This window comes from Dendrobates tinctorius, unplaced genomic scaffold (assembly GCF_039654945.1).
Source record: "Dendrobates tinctorius isolate UK_male_01 unplaced genomic scaffold, ASM3965494v1 ptg000229l, whole genome shotgun sequence".
NCBI lineage: Eukaryota > Metazoa > Chordata > Amphibia > Anura > Dendrobatidae > Dendrobates > Dendrobates tinctorius.
The window spans coordinates 4507036-4532914 of record NW_027361896.1 but is presented as its reverse complement, the minus strand read 5'-3'; the positions used below and the strand labels follow the sequence as shown (position 1 = coordinate 4532914).

Sequence of the window (25879 nt, the reverse complement as noted above, 5' to 3'; positions counted from 1 at the left end):
TCATTCAGGCCTATGGGGAACACAGGATGTATAATATTTGCATGTATAGCTGCTAGAAAGTAAAGGATTGGGATAGGGGCCACGTTAAAATGATGATATAAGGCCTAATCATAACAGCTATTATAGACTACAAATAAGAAAAAACTGACTCCTTCCTTCTACAATATCCCTGTTATGGCCCTATAGTTATAAGAAACATGTGTACTACAATTGTTCATTTAAGCCTCTAGGGGCCACAGTGTTCAATCGGTGGGAGCCGATGTATGATGTTTCCCTCTGTAGGATTCGGTGATCCCAGTCACCACCCCTCGGTGGTACAGTGATTTGATCTATACCTACAAAACTAACTCTTCAGGTCCCCAGCATGCAAGTTGTTAACATGTCTCGCTACTGGGGTATCCCTTTGGTTCTTGATGTCCTTAAGGTGTTCACCCTCTCTGTTGCGGAACTCCCTTTTCATCTTGCCGATATACTCCACATTGGCAATTCATCTTGTAGATAATCCCTTTTGTTCTTCAGTTGATAAAGGATCCAATAGAAAAGCATTGCTCACAAAAGTCTTTGAGTAAAAAATTCACAAAATGTACAACTGCCACACCTATAGCATCCCTTCACATTTGAAACCAGCCAATTAATGTCCCTTGGTGAGACGTAGTGTGTTATGAACAGGTCACCGCGGAGGATGGCAGGAATAGGCTAGGCCACCAGGAAACCAGAAAAGTTGGTCACTTAGCGAATTGCAGACCCCTAATCCTAACAACACAACTAACAGTAGCCGTGGAGCATACCTACGATGTCCTAGATGCCTCGACACAGCCGGAGAACTAACTAGGCCTAAAGTAAGAAAGGTGAAATCTTAACTGCCCCGGAGTAGAACCCCAAGGAAATAACCCCCAAACATATATTGTCGGTGAGACGAGATGAGGGACACAGGCAGAAAATAGACTGAGCAAATGATGAAGCCCAAGCTGTCTAGATAGGAAAGGAAAGACATTGTCTGCAATCACGCAAAAACCCTAAAAAAATCCAACACATCTGATGTACAAAAAACAGGTCTCACGACCTCTCCCCCACTATATCAGCATTCTGGTGTAAACTTGCAGCAAAGCAAAAGAGACTAATATAACAGGGGACTGAACAAACTGACACAAGCTGTAACATATGGAGCTGGTTCCAGCACTACCCCAGCAGGGAGCACGCTGAACCCACACAGCAAAGCAGAAAGAGGCACAACGAGATCAGATGCAAAGGATTAGCAAATAGGCAACTTAACTGAAAAATGCAGGATCAGGCAGGAGACAGCAGACCTAAAGTTGCCCAGGAAAAACTAATCACCAGAAACAATTGAGGCAAGCCTGCTCACTTAAATACTCCCAATCAGTAACCCCAGATTTCCAATCATCATCGTCAGGTGGCAGACCTCTGTCAATCCGGCCAGCTCCACTACCCACAGTAACCACCAGAGGGAGCCCTGACTCAGAAGTAAGACAATTCACAACAGTAGTGACTATGCACGAACCTATCACTTAATGACTTTACTTTTCTGTATGTAATAGATGGCGTTGATTTGATTGATTTGCCTATGTCTTCATCCATTAATAGGATGAGCCAATGTTTAGACAGTATGTCTCTGACTTGGTGGGCCCTATTGAAGTATGTGGTGATGAACCTACATATATTATCATTATTGTCAGTCTTGGGTCTTAGATTATGAAGGTTAGAGCGTTCAGTGGCCCTGGTCTCTCTATATGCTTTTATCAAAACATTTTTTGGTACCCCTTTCCACAAATCTGTTGCCCAAATCCGCTGCCTGCATTTCAAAATCAGTGTGTGTGATTAAAGCAGTTCCAACGTAACCGCATGTATTGACCCTTGGGGATCCCCTTTTTCAATGGCAATGGATGGTTTCTTTCCCGTCTAAGTAGTGAGTTAGTAGTCTTGGACTTTCTGTAGGTTTTTGTCATGAGGCTACCATCTACCTTCCTTTGAATCATGAGATTCAGAAATGGGAATTTTTTGGCACTAATCTAAAAACGTGAAGTACAAATTTAAATGATTGATGCTCAATTTGTTCACAAATTCCTTAAATTGGGCTGTGTTGCCCCGCCAAAGAAATAGAATGTCATCTATAAAACGTGTCCGCAGTGAGATGTTCTCTGTTATGAATGGGTCACCGAGGAGGAAAAAAAACAAGCTAAGTCTCAGAAAACCAGAGAGGTTGGTAACTATGCAGATTGCAGATCCCTGATCTTAACCACACAACTAGCAGCAGTCGTGGAGCGATCCTAGGATGGTCCTAGATGCCTCGTCACAACTGGAGAGCTACATAAGCCTAAAGCAGGAAAAGAGGAAAACTAACTGCCCCAGAGCAGACCCCAAAGGAAAGACAGACCCCAACATGTATTGACGGTGAAACAAGATGAAAACACAAACAAAGGCAGGAAAATAGGCTGAGCAAACGATGGGGCCCGGCTAACTAGAAAGGACAGGAAAGGAAAGCCACTGTCTGCAATCTGCCAAAAAACCTTACCAAAATAATGTCCAACATGTCTCATAGCAAAATTAACCCTGAAGTCACTAGACTTCTCCCACTATATCAGCACTCTGAAATATTCTGAAACAGAGCAAAAAGAGGCCAATCTAATAAGGGACAAAAAAGGCAAGTTGGCAAATACAGATAAATAGGAGTGGAAGTTCAGCATAGCCCCAGCAGGGGCAGGCTGACCACACAAGAAACTGAATTGACCAACAAGCGCAAGTGTGAACATTAGCAAAAAACAAACTTAACTTGAGAAGACTGGAAGAGAGCTGAAGTCCAAGACCTGAGAAGCAGACTGAATCACCAGCACCAGGATAGGGCGTCGTCTGTCTTATATCCAGTCTGATACTCCAGAGATCCAATCGTTATCCTCCTCATCAGGTGGCAGATCACTACCACTTCAACCAACCTCACTACCTCCTGTCACCACCAGAGGGAGAACAGGAAGGAGGAGCAGAAAATGAGTTCATAACAGTTCTCACTACCTTCAATCGGAATGTCTCCAAAAACCTTTTCCTTCCACCAACCCAGGAATAAATTTTAAATTTTCATACGATGGGGCACAAGGACTCCCCATCGCAGTGCCCCTGAGTTGGTGAAAGTACTTCCTATTAAATGTGAAGACATTCCTAGACAAGCAAAATTTAAAGAACCTGCACCATCACTGCATGAACTTTACAGTCCCCTTTTTGGCAGATTGGGTGAGAATGTTCCTTTTTCTTGTTTTCCCTTTGGATTATTGCCAATTGGTTAATTTGTTGCTATTCATTTAAATACAGTATTTATCTGCTCTTAGCAATATTTACTATCTTGGTTTATTTACTATTGACAAGAACTATATGCCTACTGTTTGACCATGATTGATGGATCGTGTTTGTGTTTTTTTCAGTGTGGCGCTGCACTAATATGGCTTTTAAATGAATTTTTGCTATCTATAATTGTCTAATTTATTTATTTTACTCATTTGTATAATGCTATTAATTCCACAGCGCTCCGCAGATATTATTGTCACTGTCCCCGATGGGGCTCACAATCTAAGCTATCAGTGTGTCTTTGGAATGTGGGAGGAAACCGGAGTACCAGGAGGAAACTCACGCAAACACAGGGAGAACATACAAACTTCTTACATATGTTGTCCTTGGTGGGATTTGAACCCAGGACCCCAGTGTTAACCACTGAGCCACATGTTCAGTTTTATTTCTATATTTGGCGATACAAAATGTGTATGCTTGTTTTTTTTTAATTGTTTTGTTTTGAATGAGGGGGCGATTTGAACTTTTATATTTTTTTAATATTTTTACTAACTTTTTTTTTTTACTTTTTACATGCTTCAAACGACTATTTGAGTGCATGGCAGAGCTCAGAAGGGAAGCAGCGCCAATTGACTTTTTTGGCTGGAATTGAGATTGGACGCCATGTAGCGTTTGGAAAGCCCCTGATGTGCCAAAACAGTGGAAACCCCACAAAAATGACCCCATTTTGGAAACTAGACACCCCAAGGAACTTATCTAGATGTGTGGTGAGCACTTTGAACCCCCAAGTGTTTCACAGAAGTTTATAACTCCTGGGCGTGAAAATAAAAAAATCATATTTTTTCCACAAACATGATCTTTTAGTCCCCAATTTTTTTATTTTACCAAGGGTAACAGGAGAAATTGGACCCCAAAAGTTGTTGTCCAATTTGTCCTGAGTACGCTGATACCCCAATATGTGGGAGAAAACTACTGTATGTGCACACGTCGGGGCTCGGAAGGGAATTAGTGACGTTTTGGAATGCAGACTTTGATGTAATGGTCTGTGGGTGTCATGTTGCCTTTGGAGAGCCCCTGATGTGCCTAAACTGTGGACACCCCCCACAAGTGACCCCATTTTGGAAACTAGACACCTCAAAGAACTTATCTAGATCTGTGGTGAGCACTTTGAACCCCCAAGTGCTTCACAGAAGTTTATAACGTAGAGCCATAAAAATAAAAAATCATTTTTTTCCACAAAAATGATATTTTTGCCCCCAATTTTTTATTTTTCCAAGGGAAGCAGGAGAAATTGGACCCCGAAATGTGTTATGCAATTCGTCCTGAGTAGGCCGATAACCCATATGTGGGGTAAACCACTGTTTGGGCACATGGCAGAGCTTGGAAGGGAAGGAGCACCGTTTGACTTTTTGAACGCAGAATTGGCTGGAATTGAGATCAGACTCCATGTTGCGTTTGGAGAGCCCCTGATGTGCCCAAACAGTGGAAACCCCCCAATTCTAACTTCAACCCTAACCCCACCACACCCCTAATCCTAATCTCAGCCCTAACCCTAGCTCTAACCCTAAGGATATGTGCACATGCTGCGGATTCTGCTGTGGATCCACAGCGGATTTGACCCTGCGGATTCGCAGCAGTTTCTGCTGCATTGTACAGTAGCTTTATATTCAATGGCAAATGAAAAATGCAGTGCACATGCTGCGGATTTTTCCACGCGGATTTGCTGCGGTTTTAAATCCGCAGCATGTCACTTCTTTGTGTGGAATCAGTATCGGTTTGACACCTGCTCCATTACCAGGTGTCAAAACGCAGGGGAAAACCGCACTAAATCCGGATTTAGCCAAATCTGCGTGGAGAAATCTGCAGCAGAATACGCATCTTGTGCACACAGCTTTACCCTCGCCTTAACCCTAGCCCTAGCCCTAGCCCTAATGGGAAAATAGAAATAAATACATTTTTTTAATTTTATTATTTTTCCTTATCTAAGGGGGTGATAAAGGGGGGTTTGATTTACTATTTATGGTGGGTTTTTATGTTTAGCAGTTGTCGCACACTAAAAGACGCTTTTTATTGTAAAAATAGTTTTTGCATCACCACATTTTGAGAGCTATAATTTTTCCATATATTGACCTACCGAGTCATGTGAGGTCTTATTTTTTGCTGGGCGAGTTGACGTTTTTATTGGTACCATTTTTGGGCACGTGACATTTTTTGATCGCTTTTTATTCTGATTTTTGGGATGCAGAATGAACAAAAACCAGCATTTCATGAATTTCTTTTGGGGGGGTGCGTTTACACCATTCCGCGTGTGGAAAAATTGATAAAGCAGTTTTATTCTTCGGGTTAGTACGATTACAGCGATACCTCATTTATGTTTTTTTTATGTTTTGGCACTTTTATGCAATGAAAACAATTTTATATAAAAAATAATTATTTTTGCATCACTTTATTCTGCGAGCTATAACTTTTTGATGACGTTGACATGTTTATATTCGTCTTTTTGATCGCACGTTATTGCAATTTTTGTTTGGCGGTATGATGATAAAGCATTGTTTTTTGCTTCGTTTTTTTCTGAAGAGGTTAACTAAATGGGTTAACTAGTTGGACAGTTTTATAGGGCGGGTCGTTATGGATGCAGCAATACTAAATATGTGCATTTTTATCTTTTTTTTATTTACAAAAAAAGAATTTATTAAGGAATTTTTGTTTATTTATTTGGGGATTTTTTATTAATTATTTTTACACTTGTTTTTTTTTTTTTTACTTTATTATATTGTCCCAGGTGAGGACATCACCATAATGTGTCTGATCACTGATCTGACACTTCACACAGCGCTTTGTCTGATCAGCGATCTGACAGGCGCTGCTGCAGGCTTCCTCGTGCCTCCTCGGAGCGACACAGCACATCGCGCCGCTTCGGGGGTTGCAGGGAAGCACAGAGGGAGCCCCCTCCCTGCACGCTTCTCTCCTATGCCTCCTGTACACTGCAATCATGTTTGATCGCAGTGTGCCAGGGGTTAATGTGCCGGGGCCGCTCCGTGACCGCCTCTGACACATAGTGCCGGTTGTTAGCTGTGATAATCAGCTGACACCCAGCCGCAATCAGCGGTGCTCCCCCCTGGGGGCGCCGATGATCACTATGACTTACTATTCCGTCCTTGGGGATTAAGTCCCAGGGTACATGGACGGGATAGTACGTCCAATGGCAGAAAGGGGTTAACATGGTAAGTTTCAAACTAATTTTCAAGCAAACATTTCAAAGGGGAAATGCAAAAATCTGGATCTTTAGTAAAGATGATTTCAAAAAATTAAGGGAAGAACTTAATTGTGTATACTGGGACCATCTCATGGTAACTGGGGAGATACCAACCATAAATGGGGCATGTTAACCCCTTTCCGACATCAGGCTCTGAACAACCATGGGTGGAATCGCTATCCACCCGCTGCTATTAACCCGTTAAATGCCGCTGTCAAACACTGACAGCAACATTTAACATGCACTTCCGTCCATCGGGCCGGAAATCCACCCATCGGTGACCCCTGGCACATGATCACGGGTCACCAATAGGTTGGTATGACAACCAGAGGTCTCCTGGAGATCTCTATGGTTGTCACTGCCAGATTGCTATGAGCGCCATCCTGTGGTTGGCGCTCATAGCAAGTGAGGCGTTCTGAAACATACAGGTGATCTCATCATCGCCTGTATGTAGCAGAGCCGATTGGGTTATGGCAGCTTCTAGTCTCCCTTGAAGACTATTGAAGCATGCCAAAAGTAAAAAAAAAAATTGCTTGGTGTGCAAAAAAATAAGCCATCACCCAACCTGAGATCACAAAAAATGGAGACTCTACGGGTATCCGAAAATAGGGCTTTTTTTCTTAACAAAGTTTGGAATTTTTTTTCACCACTTAGATAAACAGAACCTGGACATATTTGGTGTCTATAAACTTGTAATGACCTGGATAATCATAATGGCAGTAAAATGCAAAACAAGACTTAAAATGCAAAACAATAATCAAGTGTGGGATTGCAAATTTTTGGCAATTTCACCGCCCTTGGAATTTTTTTCCCATTTTCTATACACGGCATGGTAAAACCAATGGTGTCATTCAAAAGTACAGCTCATCCCACAAAAAAACAAGCCCTCACATGGCTATTTTGACCAAAAAATAAAACGTTATGGCTCTGGGAAGAAGGGGAGCAAAAATCAAAAATGCTAAACCAAAAATAGCTCTGGTTGGTAAGGGGTTAAGGATTTACTACTAGAATCTTGTAGAAAACTTACACCATCTGGTATAATAAAATAATAAAATGTCCAGGAATAAAAGAAACCTGTTGTGAGTTCATTTTCCCCTCCACCACTGAGGCCCGATGAACTCCCTCTTCTGGTAAAGAAAGGTAGTGAGCCTGATTATCATGCACCTGAGACTAATGATGATGACTGGCTGAGTGGAGTTACTGACTGGATATAAGGCCGCCTACGCCCTTCTGCCCTGCGGGTGATTTCTCTGAGGGATCCTTGGAGACCAGTCTGAATTCCTGCTCTTCTAAAGCTATGTTTTCTGCTCAGCTTTTTGCATTTGTGCTTTGACTTTGTTTTGCTTTGTTTTTCTGGATTTCTGCCATTCCCTGCTGGGGTGAGCTGAATTCCTTTAGCTCTGTCTTCAGAAAATACCTGAGTGCTGATATAGTTTTTGAAGCCTAGCTGCTTCAGGGTCTTTTTCCATATCAGCCTGTTGGCTTATGTCTTTGATCCTGTAACATCTAAAATGAATCCCTGTGCTTTCTTTTCCCGAAAGATCTCTCCATCTGAACGTAACTATGATGTGGGGAATCGGGAACTGTTGGCCATGAAATGGGCATTTGAGGAGTGGAGACATTGGTTGGAGGGAGCTAAACATCAAGTCGTGGTTCTCACTGACCACAAGAATTTGATTTACCTAGAGTCGGCTAAGCGCTTGAACCCTAGACAGGCTAGGCGGGCCTTGTTTTTTTACACATTTTGATTTTGTGGTTTCTTTTCTTCCTGGAACTAAGAATGTCAAGGCAGATGCCCTCTCTAGGAGCTTCTTTGCTGATTCTCCTGTGGTGACCAAGCCTGCTACCATCTTAGGCGAAGGGGTAGTTCTTTCTGCCATCTCGCCCGATTTGAGACGTGCTCTAGAAGAGTTCCAGGAGGACAAACCTGAGCGTTGTCCCAGTGGAAAGTTGTTTGTTCCTGACCAGTGGAAGAAGAGAGTGATGTCTGAAGTTCATTGCTCTGCTTTGGCTGGTCATCCAGGTATTTTTGGTACTAGAGATCTGGTGAGTCGGTCTTTTTGGTGGCCCTCCTTGTCTCGGGATGTCAGGAATTTTGTGCAGTCCTGTGGGACTTGCTCCCGGTCTAAATCGTGTTCTCGCTCTAATGGGTTGTTGATGCCTTTGCCTGTCCCCAAGAGGCTAAGGACCCATATTTCAATGGATTTCATCTCTGATATGCCTGTTTCTCAAAGGATGACTGTTATTTGGGTGATTTGTGATAGGTTCTCTAAGATGGTTCATCTTGTACCACTCCCTAAGTTGCCGTCTTCCTCTCAGTTGGTGCCCCTGTTTTTGTAACAGGTGGTTCGCTTGCACGGGATTCCTGAGAACATTGTATCTGACAGAGGAGTTCAGTTTGTGTCTAGATTTTGGAGAACTTTCTGTTCCAAGCTGGGAATTCAGTTGTCCTTCTCCTCTGCTTTTCACCCTCAGACCAATGGGCAGACAGAGAGAACAAACCAGACCTTGGAGTCGTATTTGAGATGTTTTATTTCTGCTGATCAGGATGATTGGGTTTCATTTTTGCCCTTGGCCGAATTTGCTTTAAATAATAGAGCTAGTTCTGCCACTTTGATGTCACCTTTTTTTGTAACTTTGGGTATCATCCTCGATTTTCTTCAGGGCAGGTGGAGCCCTCTGCCTGCCCAGGTGTTGACACTGTGGTGGAGAGAATGCACCAGATCTGGGACCAAGTGGTGGATAAGTTATCTCTCTCCCAGGAAAAGGCCCAGCGGTTTTCCAACCGACATAGGACCATTGGTCCCCAGTTTAAGGTTGGTGATATGGTGTGGTTATCATCAAAAAATATTGCTATGAAGGTGGCTTCTCCTAAGTTTAAGCCTAGATTTATTGGACCTTACAAGATTTTGGAGATTATTAATCCGGTCTCTTTTCGTTTGGCTCTTCCTGTCACATTTAAAATCCATAATGTGTTCCATAAGTCTTTGTTGAAGAGGTTTGTTGAACCTGTTGTTCCGGGGGTGGCACCTCCAGACCCTGTATTGGTTTAAGGTAACATGGAATATGAGGTAGAGAAGATACTGGATTCCCGTCTGGCTAGATGGAGACTCCAGTATTTGGTTAAGTGGAAGGGTTATGGTCAGGAGGATAATTCCTGGGTCTCTGCCTCTGATATTCATGCCAAAAGATTGGTGCGTGCCTTTCATCGGGCTCACCCTGATCACCCTGGTGGCGTGGTTGAGGGTTCGGTGACCCCTCCTCAAGGGGGAGGTACTGTTGTGAGTTCATTTTCCCCTCCACCACTGAGGCCCGATGAACTCCCTCTTCTGGTAAAGAAAGGTAGTGAGCCTGATTATCATGCACCTGAGACTAATGATGATGACTGGCTGAGTGGAGTTACTGACTGGATATAAGGCCGCCTACGCCCTTCTGCCCTGCGGGTGATTTCTCTGAGGGATCCTTGGAGACCAGTCTGAATTCCTGCTCTTCTGAAGCTTAGTTTTCTGCTCAGCTTTTTGCATTTGTGCTTTGACTTTGTTTTGCTTTGTTTTTCTGGATTTCTGCCATTCCCTGCTGGGATGAGCTGAATTCCTTTAGCTCTGTCTACAGAAAATACCTGAGTACTGATATTGTTTTTGAAGCCTAGCTGCTTCAGGGTCTTTTTCCATATCAGCCTGTTGGCTTATGTCTTTGATAGGGTTTTGGCAGATTGCAGACAGCAACCTTCCTTTCCTGTCCTGTTTAGTTAGCTTGGGCCCCATCGTTTGCTCAGCCTATCTTTCTATCTTTGTGAGTGTTTTTTCATCTTGCTTCACCGTCATTATATGTTGGGGGCTGCCTTTTACTTTGGGGTCTGCTCTGGGGCAGTTTAGATTTCCTTTTCTGTCTTTAGGCTATTTAATTCTCCGGCTGTGATCGAAGGGTCTATTGCTCCATAGGAACCCCCCACAGCTACTGCTAGTTGTGTTGATAGGTTCAGGGGTCTGCAATCTGATAGTTGCCAACTTCTCTGGTTTTCTGGACGTAGCTTCTATTTTTGTGTCTGCCTCCTACGGTGACTCTATCATAACAGAAACCCTTATGTATAAATATGACACTGCAAAGTTTAGTAAGACTAAAACAAAGGATATTAACAGTCTTGAAGACTGAGAATACAGAAATAATGTTTCCAGAGTATAAATTTAAGAAATGTAAAAATGAAATCAAGATGGTAAAGTTATCCACAGAGAAAGAAATCGCCAGTGACATTAAATTTTTTATAAATACATAACTGCCAAAAAGGATAAAAAAAAGATGGAGTAGGCTCCTTAAAAGATGATAATAATAGAGGACAAAGGCTGAGATAGTAGACACTTTTAATCCGTGTTCACCAATGCACTAACTTCCAGTGATAATTTAACAAGGCAAAAATCAAAGTACACCACCAGATATAACTAGTTTAACACTAAAAGAAGGACATCTACGTCAAAGCTATTTTAACTTAGACAAATCCCCCTGCACAGATTGCATTTATCCACAGATACTGAGGGAATTGAGCTCAGTAATTGACAGACTGCTGTATCTCATATTCTTAGACTCTCTTGTAAGAGGGATGCCACAGGATTGGAGGATGGCTCACGTGGTACCAATATTTAAGAAAGGTAAGAAGGTTGATCCAGGCAACTGCCGTCTGTTAAGCCTGACATCTGTAGTGTGCAGTCTTGTACCGCCAAGGGCGGCAGACCACGAGACTGCTTTGGGGCCCCAAAGGGTGAGGGGGCCCACCGGAGTCAGACCGCAATGGCTGTTCCAGGGACTGACATACCACATGTGCAGCCGGTGTGACTGCACCGGGGCCCAGAGGCTGCTGGGTGCCCCTGCAGGGCAGCTAATGATGAGATCTGGCCTGTGTTACGCTTGCGCCCAGACTGGATGGCGTGAGCATGGTATTGTGGCCCCACTGTGCCACAAACCAGACAACCCTGGAAGGGTCGTGACTAAGCAGCTACCTTGGCATTCACTGGAGCCTCTGATGGTAAAGTCAGGCTTGTGCGGCAGGTAGCTGCCAGGTACCAATTCAGGGCAGTGTCTGGCTATGGCAGCTGATCCCACTAAGGGACTGAATACTAAAATAAGTGTGGGCAAGTACCGACGGGCATGACTGGTACTCTTGGCAGGCAGGTGGGCACGACTGGCACTCTTGGCAGGTGGACACGGCTAGCGGGACTGGAACTGGTTCGCGTAGGACAGGAACATAGGCAGGTACAAGTGGGATAAGGGAACAGGTAGGAACCAGTGCAGAATGGAGGGATTGGAACCGGTAGGAGCCAGCCAATACAGACTAAAGGGACAGGAACCGCAGAGAGCAGAGCGAGAGCAGAGCAGAACTGCAGGATGTGGAGCAGAGCACAACCTCAGGGTGCGGAGCAGAGCAGAACCACAGGGTACGGATCACAGCAGAACTGCAGGATGCAGAGCAGAACTGCAGGTTGCGGAGCAGAGCTGAACCGCAGGTTGCAGAGCAAAGAGCAGAGCTGCAGGTTGCGGAGCAAAGAGCAGAGCTGCAGGTTGCGGAGCAAAGAGCAGAGCCGCAGGTTCCGGAGCAAAGAGCAGAGCTGCAGGTTGTGGAGCAAAGAGCAGAGCCGCAGATTGCAGAGCAAAGAGCAGAGCCGCAGATCGCAGAGCAAAGAGCAGAGCCACAGGTTGTTGAGCAAAGAGCAGAGCTGCAGGTTGTGGAGCAAAGAGCAGAGCCACAGATTGCGGAGCAAAGAGCAGAGACGCAGATTGCAGAACAAAGAGCAGAGCCGCAGATTGCGGAGTGCAGGGCAGAAGGAATAAACACAAGGATACACACTGCAGGGAAGGGAAGCTACAGACAAGGGTACAAACAGGTACAGGTATAGAACAGGGTTCAGACAAGGTCAGGTACAGGATAAAGGGTACGGGCCAGGGTACCGCAGGGAGCAGAGCAGAACCGCAGGATGCGGAGCAGAGCAGAATTGCATGGTGTGGAGGAGAACAGAACCGCAGGGTACGGATCACATCAGAACTGCAGAATGCAGAGCAGAACTGCAGGTTGCGGAGCAAAGAGCAGAGCCGCAGGTTGCAGAGCAAAGAGCAGAGCCGCAGGTTGCGGAGCAAAGAGCAGAGCTGCAAGTTGCGGAGCAAAGAGCAGAGACGCAGATTGCGGAGCAAAGAGCAGAACCGCAGGTTTCGGAGCAAAGAGCAGAGCTGCAGATTGGGGAGCAAGTGCAGGGCAGAAGGAATAAACACAAGGATACACACTGCAGGGAAGGGAAGCTACAGACAAGGGTACAAACAGGTACACGTATAGAACAGGGTTCAGGCAAGGTCAGGTACAGGATAAAGGGTACGGGCCAGGGTACCGCAGGGAGCAGAGCAGAACCGCAGGGTGCGGAGGAGAACAGAACCGCAGGGTACGGATCACAGCAGAACTGCAGGATGCAGAGCAGAACTGCAGGTTGCGGAGCAAAGAGCAGAGCCACAGGTTGAGGAGTTAAGAGCAGAGCCGCAGATTGTGGAACAAAGAGCAGAGCTGCTGGTTGCGGAGCAAAGAGCAGAGCTGCAGGTTGCGGAGCAAAGAGCAGAGACGCAGATTGCGGAGCAAGAGCAGAGCCACAGGTTTCGGAGCAAAGAGCAGAGCCACAGATTGCGGAGCAAAGAGCAGAGCTGCAGATTGGGGAGCAAGTGCAGGGCAGAAGGATTAAACACAAGGATACACACTGCAGGGAAGGGAAGCTACAGACAAGGGTACAAACAGGTATAGAACAGGGTTCAGACAAGAACCCCTTGAGAAAGCAGGCTTTGGCACCTGCGAAACGCGCGTCAGGGGTGGACATCTGGCCCAGGGGCTCCCTCTCTGGCTTCTTTGATCCCGGTAAGCTTAATTGTCACTTTGTTTATTTTGGCTGTTTGAGATATATTACGTTACTATTACGACCCATGATGGGGATTTTCTGATCAGCTTTTCATATAAACTTTTCTCCTGGCCACTTGACCGGAGTATTTGCCTTCATTGGATCTTGTTCCCAGAGGGGTGGCCCTTGCAATTTTGCCCGCATGTTCCTTGGTGCACTATTGTTATTTCATTATGTATTACCCTTTATATATTTTGTATGTATAATAAACATTTATATTTTTATACAAAAAAGTATTTCCTTCGTTGTCACCGCGTACTCCTTTTTCTCTGTTATGTTAGGGTGCGGAACAGAGCAGAACCGCAGGGTACGGATCACAGCAGAACTGCAAGATGCAGAGCAGAACTGCAGGTTGCGGAGCAAAGAGCAGAGCTGCAGGTTGCGGAGCAAAGAGCAGAGATGCAGATTTCGGAGCAGAGCCGCAGGTTTCGGAGCAAAGAGCAGAACCGCAGATTGCGGAGCAAAGAGCAGAGCTGCAGATTGCGGAGCAAGTGCAGGGCAGACGGAATAAACACAAGGATACACACTGCAGGGAAGGGAAGCTACAGGCAAGGGTAGAAACAGGTACAGGTATAGAACAGGGTTCAAACAAGGTCAGGTACAGGAGCAGACTCAGGATAAAAGGTATGGGCCAGGGTATGCAGCCCCCTGGAGGCAGAAACGAGAGACACAGGTACAGGCCAGGGTATGCAGCCCCCTGGAGGCAGAAACGAGAGACAAAGCAGGAAAGGAACTGGCAACTGAGTAGCCAAAGACAGACTGAGAGAGTTCGTTGCTCAGGCATTCCCCTATGGATGGGGATGCTTTAAGTACCTGATGCCTCTTGGCAATGGCTGGGGACACCTTAGGAAGGTGCACATTGTCTCTATAAGAACCAGGAAGTGCCGGGGCTGCCGCCCTAAACACACAGCCAGGAAGTATGCAGCAAGCAAGGACATGAGGTTTACAGCAAGGAGCTGGCAGAGGACAGAACTCACAGCATGGCCCGGAGTGGTGAGTAAGATGGGAAATGGGAAGCAATGCAGTGATGCAGCCAGGGATGTTACAGTAAACCCCTTTACGCCCCCTCTTTTTCAAGCCTGCCAGAATAATCTGCAGGAGGAAAATAGGTTGACAAACAGTCCAGTCCTTCACAACATCCTTAGGGAAGAATGAGGCAGGTGTCCCGGAATGCCAAGTCTCTCTGTGCCTGACGAGGTCAGCTCCCACCAATGAAGATACAATGAACTGTGTTACACTTCGGATGCCGGAAGCGAGAGTGGACCCACTGGACCGTGACGCCGAACCCTCCCCGAGCGAGCGCACCAAGTGGACCGACCCCTATACAGGGACCGTTAGGGAACAGACTCGAGGAGTTCAAGCGCCACGGCAGCCAGGACCAGGGGTCGGCTCAAGAGGGTGAGCGATGAAGAGGAGTGGTGGAAGATCCGAGGAGGAGACGGTGGGCCGGCGGAACCAGCAGGAGGCAGGAGCGGGAGCAAAAATAAAAAGGAGAGAGGACACCGAGGGTTAAACAGAGGGCAGGAGCAGGAGACAAGGCGATAACACTATGGCACAGCAGGAAGCACAGAGACTGGGAGCACAGGGACAGGGAGCACAGAGACAGGGGGCACAAAGGCAGGCAGCACAGAGGGTTAAACGGAGAGCAGCTGCAACAGCAGTGAGCACGGCCTAGACACAAGAGACAATAACTCAATAGTCAGGCGCCTCCACTAGGGGAGGGCGGCCTGAAATACCTGGTGGAGGGCTCTGATAGGTCGGGAGGAGGTCCGAGCAGGTCACGCCGACAGGCGGCTATAGGCGCCCGATCTAACCCTCCGGCGCGTGCGCAGAGGTACCATGCGCGCGGCCGAGGGAAGTGGAGGAGGGCGTCGGGAGGCCAGCTGCCGGAAAGTGCACAGAACGGGGGCGCGCGTCAAGGCAGAGACTGAGGAGGAAGCCGGACCAGGAGCGGGGGCGGTGAGTACAGCCGGGGAGCGGGGAGCAGTGGGAGCGGAGCTAACAACCTGGACCTCTTCCTCCAGATTGGTGGAAAGCAGAGACTTGAAAGCTTCTGTCTTGACATTTGCAGCCCCCTGGAAACTGAAGACACCCTCACTGGGTCCAACTTTTGCCCTTTGTCTTGAGAAAACTGGAGCTCTTCCTCCAGGTTGATGGAAAACAGAGACACAAAAGCTTCTGTTCCAGCATCTTTATCTGCCTGCCACAAAGAATCTGAAGGCATCCTCTCAGGACCCATCTTCAGCCCATTTTGTCCAGAGGAAAACATTCAAGCAGCAGGGATGTTCCTGGGAACTGATCACTGGTACCACCATTAGAGATGTGTGTAGAGAACGCCACTGCTTCCCTTTCTTCAGTGACATCAGCACACCAAGACTCAATGACCAGCAGATTAGGTGGGTGGAGAAGATGACGACCCCGTTGACTGACCTTGACGTATTGGAACTAGACACCTCTCGTGATTTGGTAGTTCCAAACGCAGCATCACGCTGGGTCTCCTGACCGGAACGGGCAGTATTGTTCTCAGCTCTGAATGACCGATGGGCATACCTGATATCACGTGGAAGACGAACCTCTCCGTGTATAATGCTCTGACTTGGAGCTGTAGTTGTTCCTTCAAGACCAGACTGCTCATAAGTAGGGCTCGGCCATCACCAAACAACACCCTTGCTGGATTCTGGAGCTGTTGAACAGGAACCACACACTGACTTCGTATGGCTGGCGGATTTAATACACCAAAGGTCCCGGAAGTCAAAGAAACAGTCTTGGATCATGGTGGAGAGGAGGTACTCTCGCCAAGGGCAGCCTCTCCTGCTGACCCAGGGTTCTGGAGTATAGTCTTCTCAGGGCAGAGACTGTCCAGATATTCCACTCTACCACAGTGATACCGCATTCTCTTTTTAAAACTGGTTTCAGGCTGCTGCATTGCCAGCCTAATTTTATTAGCTTTCTTGGGTTTCACTCGGGTAGCTGCTTTAACAGGTTGAGAAACAGGAGGGTTTTGGACGGTCGTAGGCGGACGTGGCGGTTTTCTCATGGGTTTTGCCCATCTGGATCGCCTCTGGGATCTAGAGAGGAAAGCCTTTGCGGTAGAAGCTGGTTTAGGCCCATCAAAGTCTTTATGGAAGGCCACCAGGAAGGCCTCTAGGTCCGTGACAACAGAATCCCCTGTTTCATAGAGGAGATTGAGTCAATTCAACACATTTCCTGCTAGGAAGGACATTAGGACTCCCACCTTGAACCAATCTGAGGAGAAATGGGGTGCAGGTGAATACAGTTTTCTTATGATAATTTTCATTTAACCCCTAACAACCAAATTTTTTTTCTGCATTTTCGTTTTTTGCTCACCTTCTTCCCAGAGCTATATCTTTTTTATTTTTCTGTAAAAATGGCCAAGTGAGGGCTTGTTTTCTGCGGGACAAGTAGTACTTTGGAATGATTCAATTGGTTTTAACAAATCATGTACTGGAAAACGGGAAAAAAATTCCAAGTGCAGTGTAATTGTAAAAAACGTGCAATCACACAGTTTTTTTTATTATGTTCACTATGTTCACTAAATGCTAAAACTGACCTGCCAATGTGATTCTCTAGGTCATTACAAGTTCACAGACACCAAACATGTATTCTTTTTTATTTAAGTGTTGAAAAAAATTTCCAAAATTTGTTTAAAAAAATACACCATTTGCTGATACCCGTAGCGTCTCCATTTATCGGGAACGGGAGTTGGGTGATGGCTTTTTTAGTTGTGCGCCGAGCTGGTGTTTTCAATGATAGTATTTTGGTACAGATAAAATCTTTTGATCTCCCGTTATGTCATTCTAATGTAATGTTGCAGAGACCAAAAAGACGTAATTGTGGTGTTTTGACTTTTTTTCTCATTACACCGTTTAGTGGTCGGGATAATTTTTTATATTAATAGATCGGGCGATTCTGAATGCGGCGATACCAAATATGTGTATATTTGTTTTTTCTTTATTGTTTTAATTTGAATGGGGCGAAAGGGAGGATTTCAGCTTTTATATATTTTTTTGTATTTTTAAATGCTTTTTTTTACTTTTGCATGCTTCAATAGTATCCATGGTAAGCTGCAGTACTTTGAACTGCTTCGCTACACACAAGCGATGATCAAATCGCCTGTGAGTAGCAGAAATGCTCATTTGCTATGAGCTCCAACTACTGGGTGTCGCTCATAGAAATACAACAATAACATCCCTTAGAGGTCTGCTGGAGACTTCTGGTTGTCATGACATTCCATCAGTGACCCGCAATCATGTGAACGGGTCACTGATGGGTGGGATTTTTGACATGCTTCCGGTAAGCGCGTGTTAAATGCCTCTGTCAGAGATTGACAGCGGCATTTACAGTAACTAGTTAACAGCCACGGTTGTATCGCGATTCCACCCGTGGCTGTTGCAGACACATGTCCGCTGAATATATCAGCTGACATGTGCCCAGAAAGGTATGGGCTCAGCGCCGGAACCCGTACCAAACAGGGGGAGTCTGACATCGGCGTACAATTATGCCCGATGTTGGAAAGTGATTACTATACAGCTAATCTTAGTAATTGGCCTGAAGAAAAAATAAGTAGGGAGATGCAGAAATGGAAAGTAGGCTATTTTTTTATTTTTGACTTGTGTTACTACAAGGCCACGTTCAGTATTTGGTCGGTAGTTTTCCTCAGTGGTGACAAATTCCTCAGGGTGATAAATACAGAAGTGGTGACGTGTTTCTATTATACTTTTCCTCGGATTGTCCCACTTCTGGTTTTTGCTTACAAATACTGATGTATAATACTGACCAAATGCTGAACGTGTTAACTTAGCCTAAGGGTATTTTGGGTCCAAGTGCTGTCTGTGAATAAAATTGACTCCACTCGAATTACATTCAAACTTACTTAATAAGGTTGTTTAGATGAATGATCAAATATCCATGTGAAAAAAAAAATTATCATGCAGTGTTCTCTTATATAGTTCGGATAAGAACTCCTTATTCAAATCTATGAATGCCCCAAAAAATCATATGTAGAGCATCTGATTTTTACAGATACATTGCAGTTATTAACATGGGAAACTCTATTTGGTCTTGCCAATGTTTTTAACGTCTGTCAAATGAAACTGATGTAAAAAATATTGATGACCATACATATGCCAAATAACGAGTTGTTTTCTGGATGAAATTCTGAAACTTTTATACATTGGTATGAATTTCGCCTCGCTGCTACTTTGTCAAACCATTTGAATTAACTTCAGTTATGCAAGCTTTTCATAATTTTTCATTTTTGTATAGGCGTTGACCTTCTTTGTGACAGAGATGTGGATATGGCAACACGTGTCCAAGATTTACTTGAATTTCTACATGAAAAGCAGCAGGATTTGGATTTATCAGCAGAACAACACAGAAAACATCTAGAGCAATGTGTACAGCTTCGCCATCTTCAAGCTGAAGTAAAACAGGTATAACATAAATTACAGTTAAATGTAATATAAGAAATCCATAGCACAGAAGAATGGCTTTTCTATTAACCCATCTTACTCCTTCACCAAGTTTACATATGCCCTCACAGTGTTTAATCCTCACTCTCCTTCGCTATCCCCAAACCCCAGCTACCTCTAAACAAATAATCATCTCCCCTTCCCTCTTTCCTCCCCACCTGACCTCCTCTGCTGACCTGCTCCTCTACCTCCGATCTCTCCTAATAAAACATAAAACAAGCCGGCCACTCACCTCCCACCCGCTCTTCACCCACACTTCTCGCCCTGGCAACAAACACGGTGGAGGAGTGGGTCTTCTCCCTTCTTGTAACTGCACCTTTAACACAATCCCACCTCTTCCCTCCCTAATTCTCCCCTCATTTGAAGTCCACTCTGTCCGCATCTACTCTCCCTCCAACCTCCACGTGGCCTTCATATACCGACCTCCGGGACCGACCACTGCCTTTATTGACCAATTCTCTACCTGGCTTCTTCACTTCAAGGGTGACTAAAGCATCCCCACTACCCTTCAGTCAACAGCCTCCAAACACTTGTCCCTTACTTCATCTTTTGGAATTGCTCTCAGTGGTCCTCCTCAGCCATTCACATAGACAGACATACATTAGACCTGGCCTTCACCCGTCTCTGCTCTCTAGCTAACTTCACCACCTTCCCTCTCCCCCTATCCGACCACCATATACTCACTTTCTCATCCCTGACCTCCTCACCTGTCACCCGTGTCCAGAAACTTACGCACCCCCGCAGCAACCTCACACACCTAGACACCCACACACTCTCTGACTCCATTCTATAACTGGCATCCATATCCTCACTCCATGACACAAACAGTGCCACTGCTTTCCACAATGCCACTCTCACATCAGCTATTGAATTGGTTGCCCCTCTTGTTTGTGGCAGAGTGTGATGTATCAACAGACAACCCTGGCAAAATAACACCACTAAAAAGCTCCGGCAAGTGTCCAGGGTTGCGGAGCGGCATTGGAAGAACACAAATTCGCAAGACGACTTCACTGCATTCAAACAGGCAACACTCAATTTCAAATCTGGCCTCACCTCTGGTAAACAGGCCTACTTCACAACCTTCGTTTCTTCACTATCCTACAACCCCAAACAGTTATTCAAAGCTTCTAACTCCCTCCTCCGCCCACCACTGCCCCCTCCAACCTCACTCATCTCTGCTGAGGACTTTGCCACACACTCCAAAAATAAGATTGACCAAACAAGGCAAGTCTTCATTGTTCAACCACCACAACCCCTTTGTATACCAGACCAATGCCCAAACCCCATAACCTCACTCTCCAGCATCACTGAAGGGGAGCTTAATCGCCTCTTCTCCAAATCGCACCTCACCACCTGTACACTCGACCCCATCCCACCTCCTCCCCAACCTCATCACCACTCTAATCCCATCCCTAAGGCTACTTTCACACTTGCTTTTTTTGCGCTGCGCACCGTGCGCAGTGCAAACGCACATAAAAAACGCATCATGCGTTTGTGTGCGTTTTTTGTGGTTTTGCGCATTTAAAAAAAAAAATGCATGCTTTTTTTGCGCTGACTTGTGCATTACCATGCGCACCTCAGCGCACCCATAGACTATAATGGGTGTTTGGGTGAAAAAAACACATTGCGTGCGCATGCGTTTTTTTGGGACCAGTCGGACGCACAAAAAATGCAACAAGATGCATTTTGTGCGCCCGAGCGCACACTACAAAAAAACGCATGCGCATACAAACGCATGTGTATGCACACCCATGTAAAATATAGGGAAAAAAACGCATGCTTTTTTTGCGCAAAAAAACGCAAGTGTGAAACCAGCCTAACCCACCTCTTCAACATATTACTAACTTCTGGTACCTTCTGGTAACATACCACAATCACACCTATCCTTAAAAGCCAACCCTCTACCCAACTGCTATGTCCAGCTATCACCCAATATCGCTGCTCCTATTCGCTTCCAAACTCCTGGAGCAGCACATTCACACTGAACTTTCCTTCCTCCTGTCATCTAACTTTATCTTTGACAATCTACAATCTGGTTTCTGCCCCCATCACTCCCCTGAGACAGCCCTGACCAAAATTACTAGCGACCTACTTACAGCCAAAGCTAATGGACAATACCTTATACTCCTCCTTCTAGACCTGTACTCCGCTTTTGATACAGTTGACCACTGCCTCCTACTACAGATCCTCTCCTTTGGTATCAAAGACCTCGCCCTATCCTGGATCTCCTCATACTTTTCCAACAGCATATTCAATGTCTCCCACTCCCACACTACCTCGTCATCCTACCCTCTCTCTGTTGGACTCCCCCAAGGCTCTGTTCTAGGACCCCTATTCTTCGCAATCTATACACTTGGCCTAGGACATCTCATAAAATCCCATGGATTCCAGTACCACCTTTATGCTGATGATACTCAGATCTACCTCTCTGACCCAGACGTCACCTCTCTGCTGTCCAGAATCCCGGAGTGTCTATCAGCCATATCCTCCATCTTCTCCTCTCGCTTCCTCAAACTCAGTATGGACAAATCTTAACTCATCAACTTTCCTCCATCTCACAGATCTTCCTTACCTGACCTATCTATCACAATTAACGATATCACGCTTTCCCCCGTACTGGAAGTCCGCTGCCTCGGAGTAACCCTTGACTCTGCCCTGTCCTTCAAGCCGCACATCCAAGTTCTTTCCACCTCTTGTCGCCTCCAGCTCAAAAATATTTCCAGAATCCGTCCTTTCCTCCACCCTCAATCTACTAAAATGCTTGTGCATGCCCTCATCATCTCCTGCCTCAGCTACTGCAGCATCCTTTTCTGTGGCCTCCCTGCTAACACCCTTGCATCTCTGCAGTTCATCCTTAACTCTGCTGCCCAACTAATTCATCTCTGTCCTCGCTACTCCTCCGCTTCTCCCCTCTGCAGATCTCTTCACTGTCTCCCATTCCCTTAGTGTATCCAGTTCAAATTACTAATACTGACCTACAAGGCCATCTATAACCTGTCTCCTCCATATTTGTCTGAACTAATCTCCCAATATCTTCCCTCACATATTCTCCGGTCCTCCCAATACCTCCTTCTCTCCTCCACACTTATTCGCTCCTCACCCAACCGCCTCCAAGACTTCTCCCGAATATCCCCCATCCTCTGGAATTCTTTGCCCCAACACGTCCGACTATCAACCACATTTGGATCCTTCAGATGGAACCAGAAAACCCACCTCTTCAGGAAAGCTAACAGTCTGCAATGACCTTGCTGCCTCCTCACCACTAGCGGAGCTACCGCCTCACCAACACCAAAGCTGCTGCAACACTCCAACCTAATGTCTCCTTCCCCACCATCCTGTAGAATGTAAGCCCGCAAGGGCAGGGTCATCTCCCCTCTATATCAGTCTGTGATGGTTAGTTTGTTTACTGTAAGTAATATCTGTAATTTGAATGTAACCTTTTAAGTGTAGCACCAGCACCGTGGAATCAATGGTGCTATATAAATAAATAAATAATAATAATGATAATAATGAACACTGTAATTGAATTTCAGTGATGAATACAATATAGGTATTTGGTCTACAGTTAGCTTTCACAACGTAGAGAAATCTGTATGCACAGACTTATGCTGTGTTCACACATCCGACCCCTAGAGCTAGAGGGTCATTGATCCATAAACATATCTTTTATAAAAATGGTTGTGTTTCTGGTCAATGAGACTCATTCCTAAAACAGAAGGAACATGGACGACATAGGGCACGATTCTTCAAAGCTTTCAGAACAGAATTCCAGTATAATAGCTTTGAAAAGTCACGAAATTTAGGAACTCAGAGTTGCAACTATTGGCGCCTCCACGTCAAAATTGGTGGAGCTGGGGCGGGTCCAAGACTTGACAACCGCTACTTTTCAAATTCATGACTAGCTGCTGCGTTCACTACGCTACATTGTGATTCATTGCCAGTAGTGAATGGATAAAAAATATTTCAAATAATCTACCTGCTTCAGTGATGTATGAATGTAGCTTTATGGGGGTTTACTAAAATTCTTATGTAGTTAAAATTGCAAAGTGCCCGTAAAAAGACAAACAGCTTTACAAGTAACTTCTAACTACTAACAAGTGTCTCAGTTTTCAAGAATGAAGGGATTGTTACATTTATAGTGTGTAGCTCATTGCCTAGGTTGACTGTCACCCTGTAGTCTCAGACTGGCCTACTACCTACGTTAGCAGCGTGCATAACCAACAGGCTTTATGCTTTACTACCTGCTCATGCCAGCTCAGAAGCTGGACAAATCAATGTATCCGAGCAGCCTCAGTTTCCCTGTGCTTCTCTCATGCTACAGAAGGAAAGGTGCCTCTGCTAGCAGCATTGTGTCCATACTACTGGACCAAACTGTCAGCTCTCTCTGTGAAAAAGATATTCACAGCAGGTTGCAGCAGAGATCAAATTAGTAGAAAGCCAACATTGAAAGAAATAAATGTAATATTTTATTCTGCTTCTTTTAAAAACTCCTGTCAGCACACGCTAACATCATAAAAAGAATCATTTTCTTTTAATTATTATGTGATTCGTGTTTATTAATAATACAGAATTAACTGTTTTACTAGTTAGAGCTGTTTTACTAGTTACAGCTTTACTAGTTAGACTATTTAGATGGCATGTTTTGAGAATAAACATCCAACAGTCTTCTTTCTCTTTTCAAGAGTTGTCTAAAGAAGTGTCTAAACTTAATAAAAAGGTATTCACTACTTTTTGATGCTAATTAACACATTTTGTGTACTACATCACCTACATAGAGGATCTTATGTTTTTACTTTAAATTCAACAGGTACTCGGCTGGATCAGAAATGGCGAATCTATGCTAAATGCTGGAATAATTGCTGCCAGTTCACTGCAAGAGGCAGAGCAACTTCAAAGAGAACATGAACAGTTTCAGCATGCAATAGAGGTAAGCAAGTGATGAATGAATATATTGTGGTGTTCTTTAACCCTCGATGGTTCTGTTTTCACGTACTCAGACAAATTGTGGCCGGTTGCAATATAGGACTGATGTCTAAGGTTGTCATACATGCTTATTGTGCTTATCTGATTTCTTGGCTTCACCTTGTTTGTATGATTTATTATTTTAGGGCTGCATGAAATTGGACATGGGTACAGACAGTTGTTTAATTGTTTTTAACCTTGTTGTGTTTTTTGTGATGTTAATAAAGAATGATTTTTGATACTCAAGTTTTCACTATTCATATGCATGGAATGCAGAGAATATGGAGATCTTAAAAGGGTCTTCCCAGGGACAAAAGTTAGTTTAACCCTTAGTGACAGAGCCAATTTGGTACTTAATTACCACGCCAATCTTTACAATTCTGACCACTGTCACTTTATGACGTTATAGCTCTGGAATTCTTCAATGTATCCCGCTGATTTTGAGATTGTTTGTTTTTTCCTTGACATATTGTACTTCATATTAGTGGTAAAATTTCTTCTATATAACTTGCATTTATTTATGAAAAAAAACTGAAATTTGTCAAAAATGCTGGAATTTTCAAACTTTTAATTTTGTATCCTTAAATCAGTCATATCACACAAAATAGTTAATAACTAACATTTCTCACATGTCATCTTTACATCAACACAATTCTTGAAGCATATTTTTTTGTTAGGCCGTTTCAATGGTTAAAAATTGACCATCGATTTCTCATTTTTCCAACAAAATTTACAAAACTATTTTTTATAGGGACCACCTCACATTTGAAGTGGGGGGTCAACACAACATAAAATACCCTAAATTGACACCATTCAAAAAACTGCACCCTTGAAGGTACACAAAACCACATTCATAAAGTTTGTTAACCCTTCTGGTGCTTCACAAGAACTAAAGCAATTTTGAAGGAAAAAATGAATATTTTAATTTTTTCACAAAAAAATTACTTTGGAACAAACTTGTTTTAATTTTCACAAGGGTGAAATGGATCATAAAATCTGTTGTGCAATTTCTCCTGAGTATGCCAATACACTGTATGTGGGGGGAAGCCACTGTTTGGGTGCATAGCAAGTCTCAGAAGGGATGGAGCACCATTTGACTCTTTGAATGCAAAACTGGCTGGAATGGTGGGCACCATGTCGCATTTGGAGACTCCCCTGATGTACCTAAACAGTGGAACCTCCCAATTCTTACTACAACCCTAACCCCTACACACCCCTAACCCTAATCCCAACCATAACCATCAACCTAACCACAACCCTAATCCCAACCCTAACCATAACCCTAACCACAACTCCAATCCCAATATACCCCCTAATCCCAAACCCGAACCACAATCCTAACCCCAACATACCCCTAACTGTAATCCCAACCCTAACCATAATTCAACCCTAACCGTAATCCAACCATAATCATAACCCTAACCACCACCCTAACCCCAACACCACCCTAACCCCAACACCACAACCCTAACCCCAACACAACCCTTTCCCAAACCATAACCCTAGCCCCAACCCTAACCCTAGCTCTAACCCTAGCCACAACTCTAGCCCAACCCTAGCTCTAGCCCCAACCCTAACTCTAGCCCAACCCTAACCCTAGCCCAGCCCTAAACCTAGCTCTAGCCCCAACCCTAACCCTAGCCCCAACCCGAACCCTAATGGAAAAATGGAAATATATTTTTTTATTATTTTTACCTAACTAAGGGGGTGATGGAGGGGAGGTTTAATTTACTTTTTTTGTTATTTTGATCACTGTGATGCACCTGCTATTTTTTTTTTATTTTGATCACTGTGATGCACCTACTATTCTCTTCCCGAAAGAAGACTCTGAGGGCTGGGGGACAGAGCCGAAATGACCGGGGGACATCAGAGGTACCGGAGGGGGCTCTGGGGACCCCATTTTTCTCTCCTCTGATGTGCTTGATCATATCAGAAAAGAGAGAAATAAATGGGAAACC

General features: G+C 44.7%; 1 protein-coding gene across 1 annotated transcript in view; it reads left to right on the top strand.

The window, feature by feature from the left end:
- Positions 1–25879, top strand: part of TRIO (trio Rho guanine nucleotide exchange factor) — a 2342529-nt gene that overhangs the window by 792956 nt on the left and 1523694 nt on the right. The window contains 2 exon segments of the mRNA XM_073555735.1: positions 18754–18920; positions 23767–23886. Of these exon segments, the coding sequence (XP_073411836.1) occupies positions 18754–18920; positions 23767–23886 (287 nt within the window).